We start from the raw sequence: 26,296 nt of genomic DNA, 5'->3' as shown, positions 1-26,296 counted from the left end.
GATTAAGATTTTCCTCTAATTCTTTGGGATCGTGGCTTATAACCACAATGTCATCTGCAAATCGTAAATGGTTTAGGTACTCTCCGTTCACATTGACTCCTTTCCGCGACCAGTCTAATCTTCTGAAAGCCTCCTCAAGGGCAGCAGTAAACAGCTTCGGAGATACTGTGTCTCCTTGTCGAACTCCTTTCTCGATTTTAAATTTGCTACTGTCTTTGTCTAGTCTAATAAAGGAGGTAGCACTCTCATATATTTTCTTCAAAATCATAATATATGGAGTATCTATGCTTTGTCTTTCCAGTGCCCGAAACATTGCCTTATGCTGTATGGAGTCAAATGCCTTTTCATAATCCACAAATGCCAGGCATAATGGTGTTTTATATTCATTTGCTTTCTCCATTAGCTGTGATATTACGTGAAGGTGCTCCATAGCTGAGAATCCTGTCCAAAAGCCAGCTTGCTCTTTCGGTTGATTCTCATCAAGTATTCTTTCTAATCTGTTAGTAATGACCCTTGTGAACAACTTGTAGATGTGGGATAACAAGCTAATTGGTCTACAATTTCCAATTTCTGATTTATCTCCTTTCTTATGCAGCAAAACTATGATTATTCCACTATGCAACAAAACTTGCATTATTCCACTGCTTAGGCGTCACACCTTTTCTAATGCACTTTGTGAAGAGCCTTGAAAGTTTTTGTGTTATGTCTCTTCCTCCCAATTTTAACAACTCTACAGTAACTTCATCTTCCCCCGGGGCTTTCCGATTCTTGATTTTCTTCAATGCATGTTCTACCTCATCAGGAAGAATATCGGGTATGTCGTATGTGTTGCTACTTTGCAATCCATCTTCCCCACTGCTGGTATCATTCCCTCGCTCCTTGTATAATTCTCTATAGTAGTCTTCTGCTATTTGAATTATGCCTTCTCTGCTGTTTATAAGTATACCATCGCTATTCTTCAGTTTCAGTATCATTTGTCTTTCTGTATTACTGCTCATGGCTGCTGATTTAAATCCTTTGTTTTCCCTTAATGCTTGTTCTACTTTTCTTGTGTTAAATCTTCTTATGTCCTCTCTGAGTCTCTTTCTAATGGCTTTGCATAACTCAGTATACTCAATTTTCTCCGTGTCAGTGTTTTTTTTGCTCTTCATTTGTCGTCTTCGGTTCACCATGACAAGTGTTTCTTGACTAATTTTTTCTTCTTTGGATTTCTGTTTCCCTATAGGTTTCTTGGGCTTTATCACTTTCAGAAAGTTGTAATATTCCTCGTCGATATCTTGGTCCTGAGCAGTCTACAGAAGCTCAAACTTGTTCTTAAGTTCCAGTACATACTGCTTTTTCTCCTCCTCTTTTATCTCAAAGACCTTTGTATTATTTATTCAAGTCAGTTTTTTCCTTTCCTACATCTATATCAAGTGTACATCTTACCATTCTGTGATCACTTCCAACATTTACCTTATTCAGGACGGTAACATCATTCACAATATATCTTCTGTTAGTGAGGATGAAGTCGATTTCATTAGTTGTTAATCCATTTGGACTCTTCCATGTCCACTTTCTGTTCACCCTTTTCTTGAAAAAAGTGTTCATTACTGACAGTCCTTGAGATTCTGCAAATTCCACAAGTCTTTCACCTCTTTTATTTCTTTCACCAATTCCAAAATTTCCTATAGTTCCTCTTTCTGCGCTGTTTTGCCTTTTTCCAACCTTAGCATTGAAGTCCCCCATAATAACAGTGTAGTGGGTTTTCTGCTCATCTAGAAGACTCTCAATTTCGGTGTACATTTCTTCAACCTCTTCATCATCATGGCTCGATGTTGGTGCATAAATCATTATAATCTTTAGCTTGTACCTCTTAGAAATCTTGAGTATTAGTCTTGACACCCTTGATGATGTACTTTTGAATTCCAAAATGTTGTTTTTAAAATCTTTATGGACCAGAAACCCAACTCCACCTTCACTCCTTTCACTGTTTCCATTGGTGTACAGCAGATTTCCACTTGATAAACTTATAAGTGATTCATTTCTTCTTCTTGTTTCAGCCAAACCGATGATATTCCAATTCACATTTTCTAATTCCTTTTCCAGCTCTAATATCCTGTCTTCACCGATGAGTGATTGTACGTTATAACAGGCCAAGTTCAATTTCCGTGCATGGCAGCCTGGTCGTACCCAGAGATTCTTAGCACCCTCTGCTTCCACTCTGATCCTCTTGCTGCTGTAAGAGGGAGAGTGAAAGCTGCTGGGGACTGAGGGCCATTTGTATTGTTGTGCTCTCATATGCTGGAGGGTTTGGTCTTTTCCTCTTCACGCTGACCAGGCGTCTTGAAGAGAACCACTCTACACGTTCGTTGCCACCTAAGTGACATAACAGGGCTTACCATCGAGAAGGCGTGCATGAATGGATTTTAGGGAGGCAGGCCAACCGGACTTCTCCTAAATCTTCTGTAATAGAGAGATATTGGATCCATCAGTGTTTTAGGCTGAGTACACACTCATATATGTCTGATAACACACAGGATACCTGTTCCCCTCTAAGCCACATTGAATGCTCTCTCTCTCTCAAATATAGATGGAAGCAAATGTGTTAATCTATATTTTACACATATGTACAATAGAGTACTGATTTGTTAATTTACTGTTGCTATTATACAATATTTTATTTATTTATTTATTATTTTTTTTTTTTTGATGATTTAGCTTCTGGGCCAGTGTAAATGTTTGTGAGACATGAAAATCTGTAAGGTTACAAATAAGAATAATAATTTAAGTATTTATTCAGTATTATTTAACAATGTATTTTATAGTTTTAGTATGAGATTGTGACAAGAACTCTGCTTGTAGTGTCATTTTGCTGGCTCAGTCAGCTAGAGAGCCAGAAAAATAGACTTTAAGTGATATTTATCATGCAGTTCAATACATCATTATTACAACCAAGAGCCTTTCAGAAAAGAAATAAATTTGATGTAAATACAGCACAAACTCTTGAATTTGGCACAACCCTGGAGCCAAACCATTGCCAGTTTAAGGATAAAAGCCTTTGCAATACTTGACTGCCTTATCTGCCATAGTGCACACAATATATGAGTATACTGCACTTTGTTTAATACTATACAACACTGTACTGTTTACAAAAATAAAGTGCAATGTATGCATTAAGTAAAGTATGTATCAAACAATATGTCCCTTTAATCATTTGGCCATTCTAATATTAACCATACTGAAAATTAAAAAAGCATGCATCCTTCCATTACATTTATTGAGAAAAGTGCTCCCAATTTATGAACTACTTCACAAGAAGGCATGATGTTTGTAAATTTTATTCACATTTAAATATTTTATTCACAAGCTACACAATCTCTCCATTATTGTCTATAACCTGATTGGTTTTCACACTTGATGATACTATAACCTGATTGGCAGCACTTGATGATACTACTATGAGTGCATTTTTCAATTTTGTCAGTATTCACAAGATTGTCATCAATGTTGTTCAATCTAAGTTAGCTGCTCCACTAGTTCACTCACATCCACCCTCATAGAATCATTTTAACACTAATTTCATCACTAATGAGATTGCTTTCTAGGACTAATTAGTACTAAGTAGTGGAAATGATGCAAGGAAGTAAGATTATGCAGCATTAGTCAAAAAAGGGGGGGGGGGATATCCCACCTCATTTTCCTATTCCTTCTAACAATATAATTTTTCCTTAATCACTCCACAATACCAGACAGAAATTTATTCAAACGATACAATAAAATACACACCTCTACGGCTGAAAGCAAATTTTCATGCATCTATCCTACAACCATCTTTTTTCAATTTATATTTATGTCCCCTTATGTGTGTTGTCCGAGAATCCATTTAAAGCCTGAAATATTTTTGTCAGGTTTCCTTGCAGGTACCTATGTTTCCAATTCCTACAATTTTCAGAACTGGTCTTTTATGGTAAGAGTACCTTTGTCTTGACCAACCTTGATACTCTTCTCTGCACCCACTCCAACAGATCTACACCCTTCTTAAAATAGGGCTTCCAGACCTGACTGCAGCACTCAAGATGTGGTCTAACCACTGCTGGAAAAATTCCTGTATATCATTGGAAGAACCCCTCATAAGCAGTTCTAGCAGTGTCTGTACTGCTCAAAGAACTTATCAAATACAATTACCCCTAAGTCTCCTTTTGTTCTCCACCACCCAGAGTGGGATAACACCCAATTGGAATGTTAATCTGGGATTGCTGCTCATATGCAGTAGCTTGAATTTATCAATATTAAATCTCAATTGCCACTTCTCAGCCCATCTGTCCAATTTTTCTAATCTTGTTGCAGTAGTATGACTTGATTTCTATCAGTAACTACCCTGTTGACCTTTGTATCATCTATGAACTTAGGCAATAGACTTTATATACTTTCAATATTATTAATGAATAGTGAAAACAGTAATGGGCCCAGCACTGAACCCTCAGGGACTCCACTACCTTCTGTCTTCTGCCACTCAACCATCCCTTTATCCATTGTAGCATCTTGTCCCCCAATGCCACACTGCTCCACTTTGAACAGCAATCTTTTGTGTGGAACAGTGTCAAAAACTTTACTGAAATCTATGACATTAATGATATTATGTGAACTTGCATCCAGTTCCTTTGTTACTGTCACAGAAGTTTATCAGATTGATCACACAAGGTGTTCCCCTTAACAAATCCATGCTGTTATTTCACTATAACCACATTCCTGTCAAGATGATATGATCCAGCAATACTTCTTTAACTACTGACTCCATTATTTTTTCCGAAATAGAAGTCAAGCTTACAAGTTTATAATTATTCACTTCTCCCTTTGATCCCACTTTGTAAACAGGAGAGCAATTTTCACATTTCCAATCTATTGGGACCTCCCCCTCATAAATATATCCACAGGTTTGCTATCTCTCTTACTGCTTCTTTTAATATAATTAGACAGATTCCATCAAATTCAAGTGTTTTATTTACTTTTAGCTTCAACAGTTTCATTTCCACTTTCTTTTATATAATTTTGTTATAAGTTATAGTTTTGTATACTTCCGGTATTCCCATCCCTTAAAATTTCATGTGTGAATAATAATATAGGCACAAAACACTTATTCAGTTTGTCAGAAATCTGAACAGGATCATCCACATTTATGGCATTTATATCTAGTGGGACAATGTGGTTCCTTCTAGTGTTAACATAAGCAAAGAATTCTTTGCTACTTTTCATTACATTCTTTGCCAAGGACTTCTCTTTTTTATTCTATGCCTTCTTTGCACTGTCTCTTACTTAAAGAATAAATTTCTTTTGCAATTATTTTTTTAGCTGATGCTCATTAGTATTCATCTTCTTGGTTTCTCTTTCAATTGTTCTATAATTTAGTTTATAGTTCCATTTGGCATAGAATAAATTAGTTTTTAAACATTGTAGTGTTAATTGCACTAAACATTAATCTAACTATGTAATGTCTTTCAGCTGCCATATTAGCTGTTTTGCTTCTTTCACAGTGAAATGAACTGATAAAGCAGAAAACAATCGTTCTTTTCAGGCGTTATACCCTAGTTGTGTTTATTTCTAAACAGATTCTGTACACTACAAATTGGAAACCACAGTTTTATTCAATTTTAGAAAAGAAAAAAAATATATATATATATATATTTCATATATTTCGCTATTTATCTGACATTTATTTGTTCATTATTTAATTTTGCTATTCGAAACAGCATTTATTTAAACCCTTGATATACAAAGTTAAGTACCATGTTTGGTTGCTTTCCATGTTAACTCCTTGTTGCAACATAACTATATCAGAGTATAAATTAAAATAAATATATAAATAAAAAAAAATAAAAAAAAAACTGTTTCACTTAAAACAAAGTAATAATAAAAGTATGTTATGTGGTCAAATATTAGTAGGCATTTATAAATGTATAAATTTCTATACCATTTTGATTGCCACTTCAAGATTAGTATTGATAGATCTTGCCCGATAGACACAAGCAAATCCTCCTTTACCAAGAAGGTCAAGCACTTGGAAATCCTACAGTGAAATATATAACATTACAAAAAAAAAGTCATATTCTGATTTAAAATTACTTTGGTTATATAACTGTCTTTAATTAAAAATTTGTTTAAATATATTAAAAGTTTTGAAATTATATAAAAGTGAAATTTATTTTGATAGTTAACTATTACCTAAAATGGAAAATACTGATTAACCCTACAAAATGCATACAGTACTTGTAGATAAGAATAAATTATATCAAATAAAACCTATTTACCTGGGATTAACATCCACAGACAATTTCTTGTCAATATATTGTGAATTGACAATATATATAAAAAAAAAAAATTTGCTGCATTAAATGTAACAAAAGTATGTTCATTTTTAACAGACTTTATACTGAGCAGGTATGATGATTAAAAAAAAACATTAACCCGGTTGTGGTGACAAGTCACCTCGACAAGCAAACCTCAAAGTAATATTCCCATGCTAACTATTAATTAATGATTAAAAATCTGAAATTCTTTCTACCTTCCTAAATATACCATTACTATAACTATAATAAAAATTTCTGAAGTGCTTATTTTTTATAGTATTTGTACAGAAATTGCAATTGAACCTGTCAGATGACCTGGCATCATCTTTTCAACTATTTGGCTTTCTGCCTGAAGAGTGGCATGGTACCTGACAAGGGCTGACAACATGTTTATTTATAATTTCAGGTTCCTTTTTTTTCTTCTCCCACCAGTTCAATAAATATCTGCAGTCTTACTCTAGTTGCTTTTGAAAGATTTATTGTTGTTTTCACAGAGAATATCAAACTTTATTCTTTCAAGAAGGATGCTACTCTATGGGAGCAACATACATGATTTAAATTTTCACATGCTGTGAAAGGTACCAAATTTGAAATAAATTTTGAAATAAATCTGAAAATGGAAGTAACTAATAGTATTGAATAATGCTTATTTTTTAACTGAATAATAATAATAATGACTGAATAACAATAATAATGAATAATAATTGAATAATAATGGGGTTTCTTTATTTTTTGATAATAAAAGGTATAAAACAGCTTGTTCAAAAATTTTAATATTTTTTAAAACAAAAAGTTACTTATTATTATTAGCCATATGGTGCAAGGAAGCCTGAGGCTTATGCTGCCAAAAAATAGAAGGGAATCACCAAAAAAGAGAAGAATGATGATATCCAGCTCAGGACCCTGGGTGTGCCAAGCCCATACTCGCCAGAATTAAGAAAAGATAAAACACTAGAACTGTTGAAACAAAAAAAAAAAAAAAAAAAAATTCAAAAAATTAAAAAGAAAATGGGCAATCATTAGAGCCCTGCCAACATTTTTTCTAGACATGGGGCACAAAAACTGCCAGGTTAATAGATGGCACCATGTCCCCATAAAGTTTCAAAAAAATTGTTTTTGTTATGTTATTGTTATTTTTAGGAGCATTAGCAACTAAGGCCATATTGCTCCGGGGATATGCAGTGGTCATTCCCTGACCTTTCCACATCACATCCTCCGTATTTGGTGGTCACGGGCTCGAACACCGGTCTAATCAAGAAGCAGGTGCTACGCACTGCTGCTCCTGCCCACCTGGCTACGGAGGTGCCTCAAAAAAATTGTGTGCGCGTGTGTGTGTGTGTGTCTATCTCACCAGGGGTCTGTCTCACTTATTTTTAAATAAGCTATTTGTCATCTGGACCTTTTTTTTGTCCCATTTGGGCTGAAATTTTTGAATCTAATATTACCATTTAGATTTTACAATTAATAAATTTAAATTTTGCCTAATTAACTGCTTTTTCTCAAAGGGAAAGATGGCCCCATCCTCAGTTCAGTCTAAAGGCATCACTGGTGTACGTCTTAAACAAATGCAACCTGATTAACATATAAGTTAGTGCTAGAGCATCGTGTCTATACGTAGCCAACTACTAAGTAGTTAGGAAATGGCATCATTTAAGTATATCTCATACTGTGAATACCTTCACAACAAGTTACCATGATATTGCACTACCTCGAATAAGTAACGCTTCACCAATGGAGCAGACTACTGTTACTTATTCTCAGCAGATACCACCACCCAGATTTATAATATAAATGTATTACATAATCTTAATTAGTTGTACTCCATCAGACATCTCTCATATTGTGAAGTTATATTTTGCAACTGGGTTGTCTTCACTGCAGGGAGCCTGCCCACTCAGTGTGAAGGTATTCACAATATGAGTACAGGTAAACCTCTATATATGTGTGTGTGATTAATTTGTGTAATGAGTGTACCATATATCTTGAAACCACATATATCAAAGTTAAAAACCAATGGGAAAAATTCTAATCCATCCATGATGTTTTGGCACATTCATCAGAAGACTTAATTTAGGCCTTTAAAATACCGTATTTCCCCATGTATAAGACGCACCTTAATTTTTGGGCCCGAAATTTGAAAAAAAAATGTATTACATAAAGTTATTGAACTCAAGTTTTATTCATCATAAAATTCATACAACTCATCACTGTCAAAACTCCCATCCATTAGCTTGTCCTCATCTGTGTCTGATGACGAATCACTGACTTTATATATTGCCTCGTCCTCAGTTCCATTTATGGCATTTGAAATTCCACACTTCTTAAATGACTTGACAACGATCTCAATCTTGATATTATCCCAGGATCTTTTCACCCAGGTACAAACCTCTCCTATAGTTGGTTTCTTCACTCTTCCTGCTGGTGTCAAATTGTCCCCAGAAGACTTCATCCATTGGTTCCATTCGTCTCTCATGGCAGCTTTGAAGGGTTTGTTAATGCTGACATCAAGTGGTTGGAGCTGGGGTGTCAAGCCTCCAGGTATGACGGCAAGTTTTGTTTTTTGCTCTGCAGCAATCTTCTTTGTGTTTTTTGTTATGTGTGCCCTGAACTGATCAAACACCAATAGGGCAGGTTTGCGTAAGAGCCCACCTGGTCTCCTCCTCCAAACTTTCTCAAACCAGATCTTCATCCCATCTTGATCCATCCAACCCTTGTCGTGAACATGGACAATCACTTCTCGAGGAATGTCTTCTTTTGGCATTGTTTTGCTTTTGAAAATCAGCATAGGAGGCAGCTTGATTCCACCGGCACAACAAGCTAGAACAGCTGTATAATGGCTCTTTTCATGTCCACTTGTCTTCACAGTTACAGTTTTCACCCCCTTCTTATCAACAGTTCTGTAACTTGGGACATCAAATTGAAGGGGGCTTTGTCCATATTTGCAATCTGTCCCAACTCAAACTGTGTCTTCCGACATTGAATGACAAAACGATGAATTCAAGGACCTTCTGCTCACAGCTTTCAGGCATCTTTCGGGCAAGTCTGGTGCGTGAACGCATTCTTAGTCCATTCCGTTTCATGAACCTGAAGCACCAATTGTGTCCTCCTTTGAAATCAGTAACTTCTTTTTCATCGGCAATTTTTCTTGCCTCATGCTGAACCATCTTTGTGGACACAGGAATTCCAATTGCTTTTTGCTCCTCAATCCATATCTTCAATTCCCTCTCTAAATCAGGCCATTTTGCTGACTTGCCTCTAATGGCCTTCTTCTGCCGTGGCGTTTTCAGTAGGGTTTCTTCTGCCTGTAGCCAGTCTCGGATTGTTTTCTCAGTTGGAGGAGGCCCAAACTTACGTTCAGCAGCACGATTTCCATTCACTTTTGCAAACTGGATCACTTTTAACTTGAATTCAGCACTGTAAGAAAATCTTTTCTGAGCCATTTTTGGGCAGAGCGTGGCAAAACGTAACCTAATATACCGGTAACAAATGCGAAACAATGAGCACAAAGACAACAAGTGCGAAATGCAAGTAAAAAAATCTACAACCACTGTATAAGACGCACCCAGCTTTTAGACCCCAAATTTTTCGAAAAAAAGTGCGTCTTATACATGGGGAAATACGGTACATTTTAACTGTATACATAGATAGAAATATAAAGAAAAATGAAAAGCAAGTAAGCTAAAAAACGTTTATTAAAGAAATGAGTTACAAAATGAGTGAAAAATGGATATGCTACTTCCTAGAAAAATATTTTTCAAGTGTCGTTTGAATAGTTGTATCCTTTTTCTTTTCATAAAATTTACGATAGAAGCTAATTCCATTTTCTAGGGTTCAGTGAACTAGCATGCTTCTTTCCACATTCGGCTCTAAATCTATAATTTGTTGTTTAACAGTTTCCAAATTTCAAAACATCTGCTCGAGTTCTTTAAATGAAATTTCCTTAGAGACACACTGCTCTCCTTCAGTCGCAATTCATTCTTTCCCATTGTAGGCACGCTGTTGCTCCAATTCTATAAGATCCATGTCAGTGAGTGACTGTGAATGTGAATCCAGGCATTCTCTGACATTAGGTGAATTAACATTTTGAAAGCCAAGATAATTTTCCAATGACGCCAATTTCTTCAATAACAGCATCAACTTTTCTGGCATTTTTTTTTTTTTTTTTTTTAATTTTAAAAATTTTTTGTTTCATAATCAGCTGCACCACTCGAAATTTTAGAGGGCATATATAGAGGAATGGTACTAATGTTTGTGACCGTATTAACCGAAACTCACATATCAAGGTTTCCCTGTATACTTAAATGACGCCAATTCTTAACTACTTAGTAGCTGGCCACAAATAAACATGATGCTGTAGCACTAACTTATACATTAGTTAACTTCTACATAACCTTGGGCTATTGCCCTAAATGTATTATGTAATGCAACCTGATTTTATTGGAAAGAAATAAAACAAACAAACAAACATAACCATTGTGTGTGATGGTCACTTTTTGATAGGCACATTTAACCAGGTCAAACTACCATATAAGGGCAGTTATGTGTTATTTTTATAATGAAACATAAATAATTAAATATATGTTATAGGTTTCATTATTTGCATCTTCTCTTATAAATAATGAAATAACATTGAAAAGAATTATTTTTTAAAAATTCTGGGCTGGAAAGCAGATTTCATGAAACAGAAGTTTCAGGGGGGAAAATGTGCAATAATAAATTAATTATTTCATTGATATCGTTTCACTGATATTGATGGGTCAACTGTTGATGATCCTGCTCAGGTAGCTAACAAACTAAATGAATATTTTGCATCGACATTCACACATGAGGAGTTATTTAGCGAGGGGAAAGTCAGAGATGTATTCAACTCTAGCAGTAAGCTAGAGAATCTTGTAATAACTGAGAGTAAAGTGGAGGAGAAATTGTTGAAGATAAACACAAGAAAGGCACCTGGGGTGGATGGGATCTATCCAGTTATATTAAAGGAGGCAGCAGAGGAAGTAAGCAAACCCTTAGCCATAATTATGAGAGCTTCCTTGGACTCAGGGGATGTGCAAATGTGACCCCAATTCACAAAGGGGGATCAAAGGCTGACACAAGTAATTATAGACCTGTGAGTTTAACTTCTGTTCCAGGAAAATTAATGGAGGCACCGGTTAAAGAAGCACTGCAGGATCATTTAGACAAGACTTCAGTTATAGCTCGGACACAGCATGGTTTTGTTAAGGGGAAGTCTTGCCTGACCAATTTGATTGGATACTATGATGCAGTCACAAAGGAACTGCATGCAGGGAATAACTTTGATATTACATACTTGGATCTTAGAAAGGCTTTTGATACTGTTGCACATGGAAGACTGCTGCACAAATTGGAGCAGTGTGACATTGGAGGCAAATTGCTGCTGTGGATAAAGGGGTGGCTGAGGGGGAGAAGACAGAGAGTGGTAATCAATGGACACTGCTCGTCGTGGACTAATGTTATTAGTGGAGTCCCTCAGAGCTCAGTGTTGGGTCCATTATTGTTTTCTGTATTTATAAATGATATTGATGATGGTATATCAAGCTTAATGTCGAAGTTTGCAGACGATACAAAGGTAGGCAGGGTTGTCAAGGGCACTACTAACACTATGCTGCTGCAACAGGATCTGGAAAGGTTGAGCAGATGGGCTGAGAGGTGGCAAATGAAGTTTAACATTGACAAATGTAAAGTACTACACATGGGGAAACAGCAACCCCAGAGTAACGTATCAGCTCTGTGGTACTACACTGACAGTGGTAGAGAATGAAAGAGACCTGGGGTGGTTGTGCAGGCTGATATGAAGTTTTCTGAGCAGTGCAGACGGGCTGCAAGAGTAGCTCATGGTGTATTGTCAATGATATATAGGAATTTTTCTAGCAGGGATAAGGAGGTGATTATTCTTGTATAAGGCAATGGTCAGGCCACACCTAGAGTACTGTATACAGGTCTGGAGGCCTCATTTCAAAAAGGATGTAGAGCTGCTGGAACGAGTACAGAGAAGGGCAACAAGATTAGTGAATGGAACAAAGGGGTGCTCTTACGAAGAAAGGCTTAAGTTTTGCAAATTACAGTGTCTGGAGACTAGGCACCAGCGAGGTGATCTGATAGATGTGTATAAAGCCTTGAATGGTTTGAGCATGCTCAATGCTGATGGGATTCTTCCTCTCGCTCAGAATAATCACCTGAGAGGGCATAAATTCAAATTGAGGAAAGACAGATGTAGGATAGACGTGCGGAAATTTGCCTTTAGCCAGCGGGTGGTTGGTTGGTGGAACAGACTTCCATCCCTTGTCGTGGAAGTTGATAGCCTAAATAAGTTTAAGGCTCAGCTGGACAGGTATTTTGAATGAATAGAGGGGTGAAGTGGAAGTGGTTTTTTTTTTTTTTTTTTGGCTGATGCTGCATAAGCTTGCTTTCTTGCATCAAATGCCTCTACTAATGCTGATGAGGAAATAAAAAAGGGATAATGAAACAAGAATGGACAGTTTGTTGCTTAACTTTGCAATTTTAGCTGTTTGTTACCAAAGATCAGTTATCAATAACATTCCACAACATTGTATGGTTACCGCTATTATTTCCACAAATGAAATGTAACAATGTAACTAATAACAACAATGGCAGATTGAAATAATTTTAATCTTATAACAAAACAGCAGATACACATTACATATAATTTACAACATTGTTTATGGGAAAGAATGGTATATCAAGTAATAATTTATATGATACAGGCAGCATAGTTTCAAAAGCAAATGTAAAAATAAAATATTACAAAATTACAAAAAAAATTAAAAAAAGAAAAAAAAAAGCAGTATAAAATAAAGAGCAGATGTTTGATTTAAATGCAAATGTTGTTGGTTTCAATGTTCCACAAATTACCACATGCATTCTCACCAGTCCATTGGAATTTTTTTTTCTTTTCTTTTTGTGTGTTTTTGAATGGGCAGTTCCTATAACAAAAATTCATCTCTGCCTCGTTGCTCTGTACAGTTTTCGCAGACTCTGTCAAGATAAGGCCAGATTATTTGAATCTGCCATTTGCATGTTGTGTAAAAAAAAAAAATTCATCCTGCATAGGAATATCCCATGCTGGATGAAGATAGATGAAAAGAAAGGCGAGGGAGGAAAAAAAAAAAAGAAAAAAAAAAGTTTTTCATTCCACACAGCAGTTTTTCATCCCGCATGAGAAAAAATGACAGGAAAGAAAAACTGTTTGTGAGCTTATGTGTGATGTGTTTTGGCCTTTTGACTACCTGGAAGCAGTGGTTACCTGGACAACCACTTTCAGGTACTCATCCCTAGCCATGGGAGGGCAAGCAAGGCCTCCCCTACTATTTACATGTCCTCCTCCCTGGGGAATGAGTTTCTCAGGGAGGAAAAGAAAAACTTGTATAAGATGAAGAGAGGGAAGGAGAAATGAGGAGAAGGACTTCCCCAGTGCAGGGCAGAATGCAACGAAAAAAAAAGTTAAATCCCACAACCTGGTCGAGGAAAGGAAGAGAGCATCGGCCAGGATGCTGTTTCTAGTTGTTTGTTTGTTTGAGCATTAGCAACTAAGGCCATATTGCTCCGGGATATGCGGTGGTCATTCCCTGACCTTTCTGCATCCTCCATATTTGGTGGTGACGGGCTCGAACCCCGGTCTAATCAAGAAGCATGTGCTACGCACTGCTGCTCCTTCCCACCTGGCTACGGAGGTGCCCGGCCAGGGTGCCAGCAGCAGGATGATGGAGAGGGGAAAAAAAAAGTTTTTCATCCCACACAGGATAGATAGAGAAAGACTAGCAGGAGTTCATCGAAAATAGTAAAATATCTTACAGTACAGAATATCTTACAAAATATCTTACAGTATTTTAATTGAGACAGCAAAATAAAAAATAGGGTCATTCCTGCTCAACCAGCTTCAATTTTGTTGAAACTTGGTGTGGATGTTTAAAGAGGTTTCAAATGAAGCTGTGCAAAATTTCAGTTCAAAATATAGTATGCTTGAGGCACCAGCACCTTTCTTGTGGAGGTCACTTTTGTTATGCGGAATAAACCACAAAAAATTTTCAAAGTTTTAAGTGTTACTGTTGCACAACGGTGAGAGGTAGTGCTCTGAAACTTGGTATACCTAGTTAACTTTTGGCAGAGAATGCAAAACCTTTGGTGTCCAGGCTCAAAAACCTTCACATTTTTTACAATGCGGTCTAAAATTGGCACAAAAAATTTGTTGCAACAAATTTAAGCAAGACTTTTGAAAGTCATAACTTTGAAATAAAAATCTCTGGTACCTTCTTTTTTTGGACATTCCACTTACCAACTGCATAAATTCAGCTTAACTAAATATCAGCTCTTTACTTGTTTTCTGGCTGAGATATTTTCCTTCAAAGATTGACTCAAAATCTGAAAGTCAAATTTGACCTATCTTAAGGGACAAATATCTTAATGTGGGACACCTTCAATTCTCTCTTTTTTACCACCACTGGAAAGAGCAGAGTTTCAGCTACAAGGATCATGGTTTATCTGTTTAGTACTTACGGCCTTAAAATTAAGTAGTTTTATGTGCCATATTGTTATTTTGCAAGATCTTTTGTTGCAGAACACTTCATTAATCCTGCCTAATGTTTAGAATAATATAGAAATAGAGTATATTCTAGAATTCTGGAATATCCTAGAAGAATACCCAAAGAATTATAGAATATTCAACAATTCTGGAATATTCTAGAATACTAGAATATTCTAAAATATCCTATAATTAAAGAATATCTAGAATTCCAGAACATTCTAGAATATTCTTGAATTCCAAAAAAAAAAAAAAAAAACTGATGAACATTCTAGAACTCTGGAATATTCTAGAATCATAAAAAAAAAAAATTTTAAATAAATGATATTTGAACCATTCTGTTATTAATGTTTTATCTCCATGAAGAACAGCTTGTTTATTTTGTTTATTTTGCTCCTCTATTTTTTATTGTTTGACTGTAATAAAGTTAATTAAGTTTTCACTGCTTGCAGAAATGTCCACTTATTAGTCAGCATGAAAGCCGTGGAATCAGAAGATTTTGCTGGAGATAAGCTGGACTCATGCACCATCAGTCATATGGATAATTCTAAATGTCATGTGCTATTCTATACATGCAAAACTGGGTTAAAATTATTTAAAGAATTTGAATTTGAAGAACAACAGCAGATAGGTCGACGTTGCGAATTAAAACTGGGTTAAGAAGATACAATGTCTACATCATGAAGCTTTGCTTTTGACAAAATTTGGATTTTTGCAGCATTCATGTTGCAATCCTTTCCAGAAGAAAAATCATATGGTGAAAAAAAGTTTACAACCAATTGATTTGTCAATGGCAGACTACCTGAAAGACCTAACAAAGGTAGACAAAACCAGGCCAGAAGCTGTGCCCATCATGCCGAAAAGGGTCTAACAGCCAAAAAAGCAGCAACAAGAACATCAACTTCATCTGGATCAGACCATGATGACAAAATGCATGTGATTGAAAGCTTGAACACAAGTTTGATGGCTATTGATATTTCTCATCTGAAATTCAAGCAAATGGCTAAGAGAGACTCACAAGGCTATGCCAAAAGGAAGGCAAGTCAAGTACAAGATGTAATTGCCAGTAAAATTGCATCTATTGGGGACTTGGATCCAAATGACAACATGGAGCCAAGTCATCAGTGTTGAAATTGCTTAGATTACAATGAGCTGCTGAAAGAATTGAAAGAAAAGTTGATGGTATCAAGTCATTCAAAAATACTTCAAATATTAACACTAGCTTGAGTTAGTTGGGCCATAAAGAAAACAATGGAAGAGTTTAGTGTCTCAGAAAGAATGGTCAAGAAAGTTAGAAAACTTAAAGCAGAAGAAGGAGTCATGGCCATACGTGGAAAAAAGCTTTCTCAAGTAAGGCAAAAGGTGATTGAATTTTTCAAAGATGATGAATTTAGTCAGATATGCCCTGGAAAGAGAGATTACATTTCCATTAGAAATGCAAATGGAATAGAAATGCAAATGCAAAAGCGACTACTACTCAGCAACTTGAAGGAAATGTTTATAACTTATAGAGCTAGAAATGGATCTGACATTGGATTTTCTAAATTTTGTGAACTTCGACCCAAGTGGTGTGTCACAGTTAGTGCACCAGGAACACATTCTGTTTGTGTATGCACAATCCATCAAAATGTCAAGTTAATGCTAGCAGCAAGTCCTGTTGAATGTAATTACAAGATTCTCATTGGTAAAACAGTCTGTGATTTGGAGTCAAAAGATTATATGCTTCATCGGTGTGAAAAATGTCCAGGAATAGATGAAATAAAAAAGTTTCTAGAAAATATTTTTGAAAAGAATGAACCAGGACACAAAACAATTAACAACAGAAGATTTTATTGAACAGTTGAGTACAAAGATATTTATTTCCTATCATCACTACATTGCTAAACATAAAAGCTACCATTTGAAGTCAACAAAGGAAAGCCTAATGACAGGAGAATTGGTCATCTTGATGGATTTTGCAGAAAATTATTCATTTGTTGTGCAAGATGCTGTTCAAGGGTTCCAATGGGAGAATAGCCAGGCTACATTGCATCCATTTGTCATTTATTACAAGGATGCTGAACTTCAGAATATAAGTTTCTACATGACAACTGCAATGCATGTTTTTCTAACCAACTTAATTGAATATTTGAAGAGATTCATGACAGAAATCAGGCACATTTACTAGTTCAACGATGTTCTGCAGCTCAAGACAAGAATTTTATTAACTTGTGTCATCATCAGAAGGATTTTGATATCAATTCTGAATGGAATTTCTTTGGCACTAGCCATGGCAAGTCACCATCTGATGGAATTGGTGGACCAATAAAACGATTGGCAGCATGTACAAGTTTCCAACACCCAATTGAAAATCAAATCCTGACACCAAGAAACGTGTTTGAATTTTGTGACAAGCATGTGACTGGAATAAAATTCTGTTTTGTTTCTAAAGAGGAAATTGAGCAAGTAAGGCCATTTCAAGAGAAAATCATCACTTCATTCCTATTGATGCAAGACAGATTCGTGTTTGCAGAGTATCAAATGACACACCATCACCATTTGTAGTTCATATAGATCAGACTAGTGAAACCAATATTCAGTATATGCCAATTGTTAATTTACAACCTGGCCAATACATTTCCTGTATTTATGACAATAATTGGTGGATTGGAAATATTTGTGAAATTTCATTTGAAGAACATGATGTATTGGTAAATTTCATGCTTCCTCATGGAGCAGCTCACTCATTTCACTGGCCTGCTAGATAAGATGTCTGCTGGATTCCTCAACAACAAATTATTGCAAATCTTCCAGCTCCAAAAACAACAACAATGGGACAACAATATAGCTTGCCTGAAGTAGTAATATCAACCATCAATGAAAAATTCCAGTCCATTACGAAGCAGTGATTCAATATCTTCACACTCACTTGCTTATTTCAAATTGTATTGTGTTTTAAATAAATTTTGTTGCAGTTATAACTTCTTTCAAGATTAGAAACCAATAGAACATTATCTTTATGCTTCGAATTCTCAATAAAGACCACTTTACATGCTTGGAAAATTGCACTTAAGAAACCCATGCAATTTCTTTTCTTGCAATTTGTACCCCCCACATTGTAAAAAATACAGATTTTTTTTGTGCATTGGCAATATATCCTTTCTCCTTAAACCAAAGGGTAGAGTAATTGCAGAAAATTTCTCTTGTAAATGCAATAGCTCTCCTTACTGAGATGTGAAACTTCACCATCAAATAAGTATACAAATATTATGTGGAAAATATAAAATGTTTAAGACCATTTTTTAGGCCTTAAGTAGCAAGACACAAAACTGAAAATCCATGATTCTTGTTGCTTAAAACCTGCTCTTTCCAATGGTTGCAAAAATGAGAGAATTGAAGGTGTCCCACATTAAGATGTTTTCTCCTAATGATAGGTCAAATTTTGAGTATATCTTTGAAGGAAAATATCTCAGCCAGCAAACAAGTATAAGAGCTCATATTTAGTTAGGCTGAATTCACGAAGATGTTAAATGGAATGCCCAAAGAAGAAGGTACCAAAGGTTTTTATTTCAAAGTTATGACTCAAAAGTCTTGCTTAAATTTGTCGTGACAAATCTTTGGTGCCAGTTTTAGACCACATTGTAAAAAATTTGAAGGTGTTTGAGCCTGGACACCAAAAGTTTTGCATTCTCTGCCAAAAGTTAACTAGGTATACCAAGTTTCAGAGCAGTACCTTTCAATGTGTGCAACAGTAACACTTAAAACTTTGAAAATTTTTTGTGATTTGCTCTGAGTAACACAAGTGACCTCCACAAAAAAGGTGCTGGTGCCTCAAGCATACTAAATTTTGAACTGAATTTTTGCACAGCTTCTTTGGAAACTTGTTTAAACATCTACACCAAGTTTCAACAAAACTGAAGACGGTCGAGCAGGGACCATCTTCAAAATTAGGCCACTTGACACGGAATCACCCAATACACACTGGCATGTTGCCGAAGCATGAAATTTATATATCAAAGGTTGTTGGCCAAACTACATGAACCGAATAAAGAGTACAATGAAATTCATTAGTAGTACAACTTCTTGGTCCTTATTTGCATGCACATTTGTGAAATCATGTGAAAGCATATTTCCAAAAGCAATTTATGTGAGATGGTATTACTGTAAGGAGAATGTGGCCGAAATGTTAGAGCAACAGCAAGATTATTTTCTGAGACACTTCCTCAGAGACTGCAAACATCACATACAATTATGTATGTTGTGAATTGCTTTATGCTAACTGGAATCATGATGCATAAAAAAGAGGATACAAATGTGTACAGAATTTGGAACATGTCATGAAGAACATGTGGTCTTCCTGTCACATCCAATTAACACTGTTCAGGAAGTCTCTTCCACATGTAGGATCAAGAGAACACAGATTAGAAAGATCCTTCAAAAGAACACACAGCATCCCTAATATTTGTTTTTATAACAAGGTTTGCATGAAAATTACAAAATACTTGGAGTTTCATAACTTTCTGTTAACCTGTTTTGTCATTCTTCTAAAACAATTTCTGCATAACAATCACACTTGGCCTGGTCTCCCAGTTTCTTTAACATATACGGTGCTGTTTGTGACAGTCTAATATGTTGAGACAAGGAAACAAAGGCGCCTCCGTAGCTAGGTGGGAAGGAGCAGCAGTGCGTAGCACACACTTCTTGATTAGACCGGGGTTCGAGCCCGTCACCACCAAATACGGAGGATGCGGAAAGGTTATGGAATGACCACCGCATATTCCGGAGCAATATGGCCTTAGTTGCTAATGCTCCTAAAAACCAAATAACAAACAAGGAAACAATGGTCTGCATACAATAATGTTTATGGTTGAAAGTGCTTCTCAGTGACCTTGAAGTAGGATTTAACGACTTCTGTTCGAAAGTCTTAATGACTGCTGACCACTACACGAATTCGATCATACATGATTTATAAATAGGGGAACGATATCTTATATAACATGAACCGAATTCACTTATGCACGATTCGCCTTTGTGTTTACAAGAAATGGCAGTCAACGCAGAATCTCCCCAACCGAACGCAACACGATAAGAATGAAGAGAAGATTCTGAAAATGTATTTGTTTTTTATATCAGTGAAGGGGAAACACATTTCACCATAATAACGTAAAAACTAACACAATTCCAGCTATCGGTATAATCGCAAATGCAATTATATCGAGTTTACTACCAGTTTATAACAGATTCCACTAGCAGAAATGCAAGTGGAAATTGTTTTTATTGTTTTATGGTAGTAACCCCTAGAAATGTGCTTTAGTAAAATGTGAGGTGTTAATCTCTGCCTTTATGGTGCTGTTTATTCAGTTGCTACATGCGCACAGCTTTGTTTATGTGTATCAAACGTGCCTCCTCGTTTTGTAATTGTGCTTTATTCCCTAAAAATGAGTAAAATACGTAAAAGGTGTGAAAAGGAAGCGTCCTGATGAAGACACTGCAGATTCGAAGAGAAAAAGAAAAGCAATATCAATAAACAGAGGCAGACTGGGTCAAAAATTCTTACCCAGGAAAATTTATAGCGGCCTCATACTATGGTTTATGGCCAAAATCACACTGGCCTCTGGCCCACCGGGGTTTCCCCGGTAAGGCTTATGGCCAGTCCACCTCTGTCGATAGAGAAAAAATATGAAATTGGGAAATGCTTTGAGCGAAATGAAAGACCATGTGATATTGCACGTGCTACAGACCTAAATGAGGCAACGCAGAAAATTACAAAGAATGCAGAGAAAATAAAAACAAAGTGTAATTAAAATCCATTAGATTAAGACACAAAGAATTGGAAGAGATGGAACGGCTGTCATCTGTTTGGACAGAAAATCAAACAAAAAACAAGTTTGCTTACGATAGAAGCAAAAGCATTAGCAATATTTTATTACGCAATAGTCGTAATAAAATACACAAGTATTTTATTACGATTATTTATTGTGTTTGGTAATGTTTTGGTTACAAATGTGTGTTCAATCTTGGGTGGTAGGCACCTAACCCTATTTTCCCCATAGGGCCTGTTGTTTATATTGCACGATTTTGCATTGCACGAGGGTTTCTAGGAACACAACTATTGTGCTATACGAGGACTGACTGTATATGTATTTCGGTATCGAATATTATCTCCGAGTTACGTTATATGACTTTCTCATTCCCTGTCAACTTATATGTATTAATTTATGATGTTACGTTTGTAATAACTAGGTTGCTATATTTATTTAGTTAAAAAAGTACAATTCAATTGACAATGAAATTTAATAAGATTAATAAATTTTACTGATTAATTGATACTACTATACTCGCTATCTAGTTTTCCGTTAAACCTTACACTAGCACATGTATCGTATAACAATGGTGGCAAGTTACGAACGGTTAATCTATGGACGCGAGGTATTATTTACTTTCCAAATCACGCTATCTAAATTCAAAATAAACCACGTAGCCTGACTAGGTCTATAAGCTACTTATAGAAAATAATTTAATCTAACAATTAAGTCAATAAAGCGGCTAAGTATAATTAAAAACTTTGCGTTCGCAGGAGCTGCAAAACCTGTCCACACGTGGATTTGATACCCTTACCGATACTTACCATACATGGGGTTTGGCAGACTGTAAGTGGAAATGGACATCATCGAGATTAGAACTGAGACCATGTATATTTGTGAAATGAACTAGGAAGTGTTTGGGAGGTTTAGATCTTTTCGCAGATTGCTCTATTAGTCCAACTATTCATGGTGTATTCAATAGTAAGAAAATGTGGGGGTGGGCATGCTGTATGAAGAAATGAAATTTTTGGATATGGCGTACGCATGGTAAGAATATATGCTGATTCTCAATATAATGTGGCCTTGACAATGCCCCCCCCCCTGCATACACACTACTCTGACACTATTCTGATTCTCTTCAATCACTATCTGGTAGAGCGGCAGCAAGATTATACATTAGCTGATCCGGAAGCCTCCTAGAGAGTTACCAATAGGTTCGGTTAGCTGTACTAACTAGTGGCTGGCCTGTGAACAACATTTTAGAGCTGTACCCTCGAAATGTAAGGGAGTTTGGATCTCGCCATGGCGTTCATCATAACCTCAAAAGTCATCAATCATATTGCAAGATGGAAGAGATGGGGGAAGGTTGACCAGTACTTAGTTCTGGAGACTAAACATGGGTTCCACCATTTCAAGCCTCCAATAAGCAAAGTGGTGGTATTGCACCAGTTGATGAGAGTCATCTACCATCTGTTTTATATTTATGTTTTTTGGCCTTTGTCCTAAATTTACTTGCATCTGCAATATTATTAATACTCCATCAATAGCAACTCTAAACAGAACATAGTCAACTGCATGATTTTTGTCAGGTGCCATTTTTACAATTTTAAAAATTTAATTTTTAACTTATCTGTTGAATTGAAAAGTGGCATTTTATTAACTACATTTTGCATAATTTATGCCACTGTTTTGGTTTTAAAATTTCTTATGATGTATGCATTTTTTTACTTATTTTCTATTATACCACTCTTTACCTAAATTACTTGCTTTTCATCCTTTGCAAAATGAACTCTTGAAAAAAAAACAGACACCAAATATTCAAAGAGCCAAATTATAATATGCCATTAGTACAGATAAATTACCTAATTCATATCCTTGCCCACCCTTGAAGGGTGGGGGGTGGAAATTGCAGTTTCTGGATGAGTGGGGTATTGTATATTCCAGTTAGTACCAAAAAAAGGCAGTCATGTGATATCTATCAGATCTCAAACAGTTAAACTCTCTTACATCTAGTAGTAATAAGCCTCCGTAGCCGAGTGGAGCGGGAGTGCAGTAGCACACGCTCTTTGAGTAGACCAGGGTTCAAGCCCCTGACTGCTGAATACGGTCGATCTGCCAACACGCACTGGACCACGTGGCAGATTATGGTCCATTTCTCTCAGCATGAACTGTTGAGGAGGCTTCCATCCTGCAGTGGGTTGATAATGGCTGCACTTTACTTTTTTTTTTTTTTTATATCTAGTAGTAAATCAAAATGAGTCTTATTTTTTCTTTTATTTTATTTTTTACTCATCTGTCACTGATACCAAATAACTGATGAGTTAATACAAAAAATACAGTCCCCATCACTGCCATGCAATGCCAGCAATGGCATCTATATGCTTAGAAACTAATGTGAGCATAAAAAGTATCACCATTCAACAAACATAATTGATCCCTTTACCCAATCTTAATGGATGGACTAATGAACAAATAATGGTATATGGTACTCATTTGATCCATTTGATTTTATATATGGTACATATGTTTGTAACAAGAAACACAAAATAAGAATTAAACAGAAGAGAAAAAAAAAATTTGTTTATTGCCAATAAATTATAGTATACAAGATATAGGTAGTTTAGGGTGGAAAGAGGAAAATAAAGTGAAAAAAAAAATGATGGCACAAATTTCAAGCAATGAATAATGGGATAAATTATGTGGATGGTATATGTCTCTTTTTCACATCAAAAGCTTGTATGTTAAATATCTTCCCTTCTGAACATTGTGTTTGTATGATTCTTCTTCCCTGCCACAAGGCAGAAAACTGATCTTTTTATGGTTTTCAATCATTTTTGGCTGTCAAATCCTGAAAAATTAATATTCAATTTTTTCTTTTAAGTGCTGTTCTTCTACCTTTGAGATTTCTATTAATAACTTGTTTATTCAGTAAAATTCTTAGTTATTTATCTAGATTTCAAAGTGACTTGTAATCAGCATTGTGTACATATCAGACAGCTTCTACTCAGACCACTCTGATGTCTACAGTTCGATCTGTTGCTAACTTCTAGTAAGACAGTTATTCAAGTAATTTTCACTGTATGTGCTTTAATGATGTATGTCTCCATCATTTAGTTATCTGTGTGATGAGCTGCCTTACAGATGTATTCTTCTTAGAGTTCTTAATCCTCAAGTGGTTCCATTACAAGATTAGTTAGTTATACTTTGTATACAAGCCATTAATTGAGCAAAAACCCTGGTATCCAGCTACTACAATGAAGACAAGTACTTTGATCCATCAAATGGGTCACTGCACTCTCCTAGGAGATCGTTACACTGTGTCCATTTGGAACTTGATTATTTGAGGGATACCACATCCAAATTCCAGATTTGTTCCCACATTAAAACTTATGTAAAAATTGGCTCAAAAAAATTCTATTTTAACTCAGCGGTCATCATTATCATTTATACATGTATATGTTACAATTTGCCCTGGCTGATCTTTATGATAAAGGAGAACAGGATCAGTGGATAAGAGACTGTGTTCTGTGGATATCCAGGGGCTCATATCTGGTGCGTATGGGCTCGGCACACCCAGGGTCCTGAGCTGGATATCATTATTCTTCTCTTTCTTGGTGATTCCCTTCTATTTTTCTCTCTCTCTCTCTCTCTCTCTTTTGGGGTGGTTCAGAAATTGTTTTTTGGCTGGTGCAGCATAAGCCTTGGGCTTCCTTGCACCATATGGCTAATAATAACTATCATCTGAAATTCTTCAACTCCTTCGCACGAACTTTGTTTTTCGGTAATGCGAAAGTGTTAAATATTTGATTGTGTTTTTTGAAATTTTGTATACCGCTCCCCTTCCCCCAAGATATTTCTATTCGCGGTTTGCCTATAAGTTTTCCTCTTCTTTAAAACAATAAAGGAATTCTTTATATATTCATATATGTAAGTAATAAAAGTTACCAATTGGACACAAAAATTATGGCGAAATCTTAAATTCAATTTCATTTTATAACAAATCGGGTTCTAACAGACGCCAAGCGAGCAACTGTTTAGGAGCGAGAGTGACGGAGGATTTTTTTAACTAAAGTACACTGTACGATTATAGCTATGTACATTAATAAGATCAATACAACTATCGTTAGCACTCACATCTATGGAATCTCCAATTCCTACTGCCATGTCTTTAACTATTCTGTAACACAGTTAACTCGATTACTTAGCTTCATTTTGAAATATATTTTGATTGTCAATAAAGTTTTCCCTTTCAAAAGAAACATAGTACTTTTAGGAGTGATAGAGGTTTATTTCTTAAATAATTATTACACCATATAAAATAAAAATACAAATCACATCATTTGAACGAAAAAATTTTCGTACATCTGTTTACTCAGTTTCAAAAAGTACACACGATTACACATTTTCCATCAAATACATTTTGATTGGTCAGAATATGAAAAGCCTCAATAGCAGAGTACAAAACGGAGGTAGTAGTAGTAATGGCGGCAGGTGATGCAAGAAAGCAAGCGTATGAGTTTATGTACCATCAGCCAAAAAAAAAAAAAAATCCCTCTAAAAGTTTGTCCAATTCCTCCTTGAATTTATTTAAGCTATCAACTTCCACAAAGATAGATGGAAGTTTGTTCCAGCAATTAACCATCCGTTGGCTAAAGGCAAATAACCCCAGGGGCTCACATGTGATGAGTATGGGCTTGGCACACCCAGGGTTCTGAGCTGGATACCATCATTATTCTATTTCTTGATGATATTCCCTTCTCTCTCTCACTCACTCACATGGTAACTCGGGAATGTTTTTTTTTTTTTTTTTTTTGGCTGGTGCAGCATAAGCCTCAGGCTTCCTTTCACCATAAAGCTAATAATAATAATAATCAGTGATTTATCGGAACCTTTATTAACAGTGACGTGTGACATTGGATGAAATGCACTTTGAAATTTGTAATATTGCGTAATTTTTTTTCACATGTTTACCTACATCTGTACTTCTACCCATATGCAGTACTATGCATTTGTCAATGTTAAACATCAGTTCCCAGTTCTCAGCATATATGCCCAAATTTTCTAGATCCTGTTGCAGTTGAACACTGCGATTACTAGCATTAACAACCTTGTCAAATATATCAGGCAGTTTTCGGAGTGGCCCTGAAAAGAAATAGTAAGAATCCAGGAAGACTATGTTTAACAAACCGAGTAAAATACCCAAAATTTTCGCTACGTCATTAATCGCTTGAAGACTCATGTGATTCGGGAAGATATAAGAAAGAACGAAGTAACCATCGAAACCACGAAGATTATGCGCCACTACTTGTACGATTTTATATTTCGGTTCTGCCTGTCGAATTTTTCGGCCGTCACAGGCATTTTTCATTGTCTCCCGGACACCAAACAGCTCGTCCAAAAACCTCGCCACGCAAGATAGGCCCCGCTATGTGTTCTTGGTCCCCAGAGAAAGCAACCAAAATACAGCCACATGTTCACCGTTTAATAGAATTGTTTCTGTATCGAAAAAAATTACAGAAACTGAAATTTTGGGATCCTCCGGTTTTTCAACAAAACAGTGTTGAGGCTGGTGCATAGTCTTGCAGTGACAACAGATTTCTGGATTTTGGCATTTATGTGCGTTT

The 26,296-nt window shown here is 35.9% G+C and overlaps 1 protein-coding gene across 1 annotated transcript in view; it reads right to left on the bottom strand.

Moving 5' to 3' along the window:
• SAK (polo like kinase SAK) overlaps positions 1-24,859 on the bottom strand; it is a 220,575-nt gene extending 195,716 nt beyond the window's left edge. Inside the window, exons 1-2 of the mRNA XM_090384442.1 lie at positions 24,807-24,859; positions 5,951-6,046 (exon numbers count right to left, since the gene is read on the bottom strand). Coding sequence (XP_090240568.1) covers positions 5,951-6,046; positions 24,807-24,836 — 126 coding nt within the window. The 5' untranslated portion in view covers positions 24,837-24,859. The remainder of the gene's footprint in view (positions 1-5,950; positions 6,047-24,806) is intronic.
• Positions 24,860-26,296: the final 1,437 nt, after the last annotated feature.

This window comes from Mastigoproctus giganteus, chromosome 11 (genome assembly GCF_048544385.1).
Source record: "Mastigoproctus giganteus isolate SK-2022 chromosome 11, ASM4854438v1, whole genome shotgun sequence".
NCBI lineage: Eukaryota > Metazoa > Arthropoda > Arachnida > Uropygi > Thelyphonidae > Mastigoproctus > Mastigoproctus giganteus.
The sequence above is the reverse complement of the archived record's forward strand: the minus strand, read 5'-3'. Positions and strand labels throughout refer to the sequence as shown.